This window comes from Pristiophorus japonicus, chromosome 1 (assembly GCF_044704955.1).
Source record: "Pristiophorus japonicus isolate sPriJap1 chromosome 1, sPriJap1.hap1, whole genome shotgun sequence".
Taxonomy (NCBI): Eukaryota; Metazoa; Chordata; class Chondrichthyes; family Pristiophoridae; genus Pristiophorus; species Pristiophorus japonicus.
This window is the reverse complement of record NC_091977.1, coordinates 513,115,430-513,124,210: the sequence shown is the minus strand read 5'-3', so window position 1 is coordinate 513,124,210 and position 8,781 is coordinate 513,115,430. Positions and strand designations below refer to the sequence as shown.

General features: G+C 37.4%; 1 protein-coding gene across 1 annotated transcript in view; it reads right to left on the bottom strand.

The window, feature by feature from the left end:
• Window positions 1–252: 252 nt before the first annotated feature.
• LOC139277417 (protein argonaute-2) overlaps window positions 253–8,781 on the bottom strand; it is a 98,433-nt gene continuing 89,904 nt past the window's right edge. Inside the window, exon 19 of the mRNA XM_070895857.1 lies at window positions 253–7,207. Within this exon, the coding sequence (XP_070751958.1) occupies window positions 7,099–7,207 (109 nt within the window). The 3' untranslated portion in view covers window positions 253–7,098. The remainder of the gene's footprint in view (window positions 7,208–8,781) is intronic.

Sequence of the window (8,781 nt, the reverse complement as noted above, 5' to 3'; positions counted from 1 at the left end):
ACAAAGCAATAGGGGTACAGTAGCATAGTGGTTATTTTACTGGACTAGTAATAGAGGGGCCTGGACTAATGATCCAGAGTCACAAGTTCAAATCCCACCACGGCAGCTGGGGAATTTCCTTTCCACACAAAACTTTGTTTGTAAAACATCAATTTTTCCTTAGTGGGAATGTATAGCTCTAATACTAGTGGCTGGTAACAAGAAGAGCATACACAAACAAATTGCGTTCAATCACCACTTGTAGGCAACCAGTTAAAGATACAGAAGTTTATTTGTTAAGAAAATGTTCATACCATACGGCTAGTCAAAAAATTGATATCTTGGATTCACAAATTCATATATAATGATACTTGTACATCATATCCTGTCAAGAGTTTACAGCATAGTCATTCAGCTCATTAAAAAATATTGACTGAAAAAGGAATGGACAAATTTAACCTACAGTAAGTATTTACACAACATTAGTAAAACAGACTGCAAGCAATGCAAATCCTCATTGCCACAGGAGTGTAAACTGCTCATTCAAGCGCAAATGGACCACAAACACTAGGTTAAGTAACAAACCTTATTTGTGCTGGTTAAAAAGATTTTAAAAAACAATTTGCATTCAAAACTACCCTATCTTAAAACATAAAAGCATGAAGAAAAATTTACTGGAAGTCCACTTTGTGCCCAATTCTACCAGTGCCCTAAAAAGGAAATAAGCCAACACCTTAAAATGCAGTAGTTACAGAAGGTAGATGAGTTTGTGCAATTCAAAAAAAACAGCAAAACAAATACTCAAAACTTTTTCAATGCAGCATATGTCAGGCTTTTGAGGTACTTGAAACTATTTTAAATCCTCTTTTGCCTTAAAGGATTTACAAGTAGCATTTTATTTTCTCTTCAAAACCATTGTCCAGGATCACCTCGTTTGTCCGCAGTTTTTTCTGTTAACAGCCGTCATATGGCATAAGTGACTGCTGAGAAAGTGCAACAATACTGATCATTCTATGCAGCATAAATAACGATGCTTTACAATTTTTCAAAATATATTAAGTTTTCAACCTATTTTGTTCATTTAAGCAGTTTATGTACAATATAGTCATACACTGCTATTTAACCCCGTCAGCAGATTTTGACATGCAATGGGATGATTACACAAGGCACAAAGAACAAAATAAAGCACTATAATAAACTTGAGGAAAATAGAATTGTTTGCCTAACTTTGCACCAATTCAAAATTAATTTCAAAAACTAAAAGCTGCTCATTTTGGTCTTTTTGTTATGTTTTGAACAAGGGAAATACACCGTTTCATAATTATAGTTGCAGCAACCAACTATTGAGGTAGGTCCAGATTAGGGTTGAATGGGGGGGGGGGGAGGAACAAAAGAAAATCAAAAGCAAAAGCCAGTTTCTGCCAGTGCCTCTTCCCCAAACTTAAAAATATGGATCTTTCATCCACCTGGTGCAAAAACACTTGGCTGGAAATGGCTTACCTGGTCTTGGGGCAGAAGGAATAGGTCGAGGTGACCTTAAAATGTAGATGAAAAATGCAAGTATTCTTTTGTTCCCTTCTTGTGCAGTGTGGAATAACTTACATTAAAGCCATTTTCCAAGCGTTCAATACAGAATTCTGATTCACATTTATGAAATTTCAGGCCAAATAAATAAAAGGGAGGCCAGTCAAAGCATACATAATGTTGCACAGCCATCTTGGCACCAAATTCACTTTCCATTCCCTCCCAGAAGAAATAAATCTATAAAATGTCAAAAATGATCATTTTACCTTCAAGGATTGAAGTAATCATTTAAACAAATGGAACAGTCTGTGAAACATCATTACTTCCTTATGTGGCCTTACATAGTTTATTTTCCAATATTTAAACAGTATTTTGGGAGGTTTATTCCGATCAGAGGCAAACAGAAGACAGTTGACACACTTCAGATTATTTCTGAACTTCAGTTATTTCCAAAGCACCTTTTTTTTTTGCATGACAGCTTGATGGAAGATATGCTTTTTGCATTAGTTTTTTTTTCTTTTAAGTGCCCAGTGACTCATTACGTATAAGCTGCTTAATATAGTTCGGCTGCTCAATCTTTTTTTGGAAAAAAAGACGAGATATTTTCTAAACAGCAGATTGGAGGTTTTAGCTGACAACCCTGCTATTACAATCTGATTTGTCTTGCATCAACATATGAACATTAAAGCTTTAAGGTGGAAACGATGGATCAATAACTCAATGTTAAAGTTCACAAACCAAAACGATTGGCAGCACTACGGTTCTGAACAGAGCAGAAAGCACAAGATCTGGACCTGTCTGCAAGACCACCAGTTTCTCATAAATGGCAACCAGAAAAAAATCCAATGTAAATCATCCAACTGAAGAGTAGAAATCACAGCACGGTCAAATAATATGTCATAGTGCGGTGCATTAACATTATTAGTTTAACAATACAAGGTTGTATACATTTTACAGAGCAACGCCTTGTGAATCTTAACTGGATTTGTCCCTGGATAATATCAGTAGGTTTCCTGTATTTCTCTGCATTTAACGAATGACTCCTTACCATTCCCTCTCCAAAGCAAAGTACGCAAATAAGCTGAGCACAAATTATCAGAAGCTGATTTCCATAATGTTCAGAAGGATTTTAATTATTGGAAAGTAACTTGGGTTAAATAGTTCTTCACTGAAGCATCAAATAATACAAAAACAGGATCGATCAGATTAATGAAAACAAGGCAAACCAAGTCAACTTGCAAGGATTATAATGTAGCTGCTGTGAATTTATTCAATTAAAATGGAAACTACAAGTTATTTTTTGTAATTTCAAAAGGTTAAAACCTTTAGGTTAACTAATGTTAACCTAAAGATTTTAAACTCCAATTCCAAAAAAGTAGTTTGTAGTTTTAAAGAATAGGCTCAGATTGCTAATGTCCTTGGATATATTCAGTGTCAACACCGGGTTTTTTTGCTATAGGTAACTTAAATGTTATGAAAAAAGGAAGGCTACATCTACTTGGCTTCCATTATTATTAAGTACTTCTTCTAAGATGCTAGTACATGTTCTTTTGGTAGATATGACTGGGGGGGGGGGGGGGGGGGAGGGGAAAGAGAGCACAAAAGAATTCTCACACATACAAGATCCAGCTTATTTTTAGCACCACTGTGACAAATGTAAAGGCTTGTGGAAAGTGCACTATAAGTGTGTTTTACACATTGTTTGATCTGTTTTTTAAGTTATAATTATGCCATGCAGTGGAGCCACTAAGTTATAATTGCAATTTACAATGATTTATTTTTTTACAATACAAACATGGGCATCCTGCTAGGTTCATGAATTTTGAGAACTGAAATGATTAAAGGCCACACAAGCTGAATATTGTCCTTAATATAAAGACTCTCAAAAGAGAGACAGTATGTAATGCTTACAAAGATTGCAACTTAACTGACTTTCAGACACCCATTTTATATACCTCAGAGGTCGATATGATTTTAAAATGCCACTGCCAAAAGATGGCACACATTTTAAGAAGTCACAACTAAAAAAGAAATTTGTAACCAATTCATACCATTTGTTACTTTGTTATTAGCCTTTAGTTTACTGGAGTTGTTTACACTGATGTCTACAAAATTATTTACAAGCACAAATATTTCTCAATTATGCACAACTGACATTTACAATAGAAAATGCTAATTGCCATTTAATTCCCATGATGAATTATGCTACATGCTTAAATTACTAAACTGTTTTACAATCTAGTCCCTTATCTACATTTTTGTAATTATTAGAGTAACTATCCCAATTGAATGTTGGCCACCAATGGCAGTAATTTATAATAAGGCAGATTTAATCACCCAATTGCAGCACCAATTGTTTCTCAAATGGCAGTGACTGCAATAAATTCTCATAAAGAGGTGCTGCTACCACAGACCATACAATGATCGCAGCATTTGTATTTGAATATGGATTCATTTTCTCTGATTTAATGTCAATACCACTGCCAATATACAGCGCAACAACAGAGAATACAGGGGCCAGTTCGCAGTAGCACCCATAACTTTGAAGCAAGATGTAAACTTTTTATAGTGCTGGTTAGAGATTGCTTAATAGCTAAGGACACTTTAATAACCAAAGCCGCCCCAGAAACCGGAACAGAGATATGCATCTAGGGATTGTCCAGTTCTAAAACAATAACCCAACACAGTCATCCAGCTGTAGGCAATGACTAACTGAAGAATACTAACTAAAAGTAACTATGGCAATGTATTCCCCATCATCTCTAAAGCCGCACAAATTTGCTTGCCAATTTACTTTTTAAAATTTATATTAAAAGAACAGCTGAGTTTGATCCAGGATGTCACCAAATAAAATAAGTGCAATAGTCAATGTTTTAAAGGAAAACAGAACAGAATGGGATGAAGCAATTGCAAATACAATGGAACTTTGTTATTGCAAATTTCTCAATAAAACCTTTCCTTCAACATGGCAGCTCAATCATCAATTAACAGAGCAGCTCAAACAACAAGATAAACCTTTGGTTAAGAACTTCTGTCCAGCCCTACAAGTTTGAAATTCAACTATACACTTTAAAACAAAAAAATGAATATAAACTACTGCTTCATCAGATCATCATGCTGGTATTAGTATGCTTAAAAAGGGGTTAAGTTCTAACATTGGTTCACCCCCTACCTGAATTCGAGTGAAATAATGCCTCATCTCCATAATTTAGCTTTGATAATACATATCTGCCCTAATTTTGAAATCACTTTTTTTTTTACAATGGAAAAACACTAAGTGTAGTCTTTAAAGCCCTGAGTATTCATTATGCTGTTACTACTTGCTATATGGTCACTTATTTAATTTCTATATTAATAGCCCTGCACATTTGAAACTGTGCTACAGTCCAATCATAGAGATTTGCATGGACAACACACCAGCTGGATGCGTTTGATCTTTGAGTTTCCTCTCCCTCCCAGCAAACTTCCCCTCTCCTTCCTTCAGGTAATCCACATGTAACTGTTAAAATCTGCACTACACAGGAAACCTAAGTGCAAATGTCAGTCAAGACTCAGGCTTGAACTTGGGTCTCCCGAGTTAATAGCTGAATGCTTTAGTGTTGTAACTAATGAATGTCACAGACATTCCTGCACTTATACAGATTTTTCATAATTACTCAGCAGCCTCATTAGGATTATTTCAGAACTAGAGACTGTTGCATTTAGTGTGTCCGTCACTATATTCTTCCTCAACCTCTATTCCACAATTGTAAGTAAAAAAACATTGCTGGATTCAATTAGAGGCATTAGGACAATATGTTGTAACTCACTGCATTTTTAGAAGCACATTTCATCAGTCCTTCCAAGTACATATTTCATAAATAAAAGATTTTAAAAATAGTCTGAACTTGTTTGGCAAAATATGCCCATTTTTGTAATGTGATTTGCAGCATTTTGTCACCACACCTGTACAGAGTACCATGCAGCCAGATACAGAAGTAGATGAACAGTTTAAAACTCTTCTACAGTACAATTGCCTGTATCTACATCATGTTTGTTACATAACTTCAAAAGCAAAAGTTTTATCCAGAAGATCTATGTACAATATAGTTTTTATTCATGGCCACATAAATAAGTTGCTAACACTGAAATTTATGCTGGTTGCACCTTCTTTTGAGATTTAAAAATTTGTTGAAGGGTTGAGGTATGTAAAACTGGATGTTTTATACAATGTTTTGAGTCACTTCATAAGTGCATATAGGCCATTGAAAAGATAATTGTATATACCATACAGAAAGATTTGGCTTCAATCTGGGGATGGATTTTAATCCACGAATCATCAGTTTACATCAATTAGATGACTACCATTACAAAAATGCTTGCCTCGTGGCAAAAACCTAGCACCATCTTTGAACTGCATTGCCAACATGACAAGTGGTGTGTGCTCATTCTGGTTTTGCTGGCACGAGGATAACCACGAGGTAGTTTAAAAATTTACTTCATTCTCAAAGTTTTGATTTTGATAGTTCTCATCTGACTGCCCTGTAATAATTGAATTCAAATAGGTGAAGCGGTTGTCATGGCAATCCCTATATCCAACATGGCGGCAGGCCACAGTAGTGGGAGACTAACCATAGCAGAAAAATATTTCACTTTCATCATTGGCGTTATTGTATCAAGATCTGAGAACGAAACAATTGCAGCATCTTACAAAAATATCAAGAGACTTTAGCTCAATATATAAAATAGTAGTGCCCATCTGTTCTAGTTATGTTTTATAGATTGTCTCCAAAGATTAATTGCTTCAAATACACACCAATATTTTCTACTAAACACACCTTAAAAAGAGACTGCATTCCTTCTGTTGGCAATCTTAGATTATATCTCAAAACTGCTGAGAAAGTCAAACTTATACAATATATTGTCTGCCCAAAAATGAAAAACATTAGCTCTTCATAAACTTACTTTCAGTGTTAAAAGACTTTTCCCCCCCCCCTTACTGACTCATAAGATGGCCATGTTTCACAGTACTGTATTACAGTAGTCTTTGAATTCACTGGATAAAACTCCAGATATAATAAAAAGGAATGCTGTTTACGTTCTATTTTCAGTTTCAAAATTCTGCCATTTGAAGCCAACAAACGGGATACTATTATCTTTAAAGACTCTCACCATCCTCCAAATTCGTCCAAATTACCATCCTGAACAAACCTTCATCACATATGCAGTTACTAATGCATACTATGATGCTTCCACAGAATATGCTACCATCTCTTTCGAAAAGCTTTCTACAGGTTTATTCTAGTTTTATCGAATGCAGAATTAGGTTGCATTTATTTAATTTCCATTAGTGACTATATGTACTGAGACGACTACCACAGGCCCCCAAATATTCCATGTTTTTGCTCTTCAAGAAAAATATTACAGGTGACTTGATTCACACATTAACAACCATGTAACATTCCACCTCATAACTGAAAGGGGCCTATAGGGTATTGCAATGTACACAGCAACAGAAACACATCTAACTGCTCGTTAGTCACTACACTGCCTGGGAAATGCAGTCGGTCTGGTCTTAGCCCAGCTCTGTTCAGAAATCCCAACTGAGGACACCGGTCAAGCAAAATACATAGTGCGCAGTGTGTCCTGGTGAACCTGTACAGCTTTAGCCAGAGCCTGCTGATCCCGGCCATTACTCTGGCCAGATGTGTGACTCCCTTCAGCACTGAAAAGGAAAAGAAAGAGCGAGATTAGTTGAAATAGAAAAATACATAGTTAAAATGGCTAGATTTTACAACACAGAAACAGGCCATTTGACACAACTGGTCGATGCCAGTGTTTATGCTCCACACTGTACTTCATATCCCACTATTCCTTTCTCCCACATGTACTTATCTAGCTTCCCCTTAAATGCATTTATGCTATTCGCCTCAACTACTCCATGTGGGATTATGTCCTACATTCTCACCACTCTCTGGGTAAAGATGTTTCTCCTAAATTCCTGATTGGATTTATTAGTGACTAACGGCTATCCTATCAAACCTGCTCAGAATTTTAATGATCTCTATTTGATTATCCCTCAGCCTCATCTTTTCTGGAGAAAAGGGTCCCAGCCTGTTCAGTCTTTCCAGATGTTATAATCTCAGTTCTATTATACTTTTAAATCCTGTTTTTACCTTCTCCAGTGCCTCACTATCCTTTTTATAATATGGAGACCAGAACTGTACACATTGCTCCACATGTGGTTAACTAAGTTTATCATAACCTCTGCTTTTGAATTCTAAAAATGAACCTCAGTTTGGATTTTTATGGCTTTGTTAACCTGCGTTGGTAGTTTTACTGGGCTCAATTTTGGCCAGGAATTGTTCCGTTTTTTTTTGGAGTAACCTGCTTTTTCTGGCGCAGCTTAAAAATCCCCAGTTTCCCCAATCAATTTGCACCAGCGTAACTCACTCAATTATGTTTTTTTTAGGTTAGTTTTTTTTTCTCAAAAGGGGGCGTTACCTACCATCTACATCAGTTCTGCCCATTTAGGTGACTTTGGCCAGCGTATGTGGCCACTTGAGAAAACCCTTGCGGAGTTAAAGAAATCGGCGCAGGTAGGTACATCGTAGGCCATTCAGCCTGGGATAGGGGCAGAAAGCAGAGAGTACCGGCATCTAAACCAACCAAGCCTTACCCTTAGCAATGTTTGCAAACAAAGAGTACTAACAATTCAGTAAGAAATAAAAAATTGAAGCCCTACCTTCATCATCAATCTTGGCCCGGGAAGGCAGCGGGGCTGGTGTGGGAGGCCATTTGGCCTGGGCTAGGGGCGGGACAACGCACTGAGAGGCCACTCGGCCTGGGCTAGGGGCGGGCAGGAGAACTGATAGAAACCATCAGTTCTCCTGCCCGCCCCTAGCCCAGGCCGAGTGTCCTCCCGGTGCGTTGTCCCGCCCTAGCCCAGGCCGAGTGGCCTCCCAAACCAGCCCGCTGCCTTCCCGGGCCAAGTTTGAAGATGACGGTAGGACTTCAATTTTTTATTTCTTACTGAATTGTTAGTACTCTTTGTTTGCAAACATTGCTACGGGTAAGGCTTGGTTGGTTTAGGTACAGGTCCTCTCCGCTTCCCGCCCCGATACCAGGCTGAATGGCCTCCGATGTACCTACCTGCGCCGATTTCTTTACATCTCCGCAAGGGTTTTCTCAAGTGGCCACATACGCTGGCCTCAGTAGAAATGGAGTAAGTATTAGCTGGCCAAAGTTGCCTAAATGGGCAGAACTGGCATAGGTGACTGGTAACACCCCTTTTCTTCA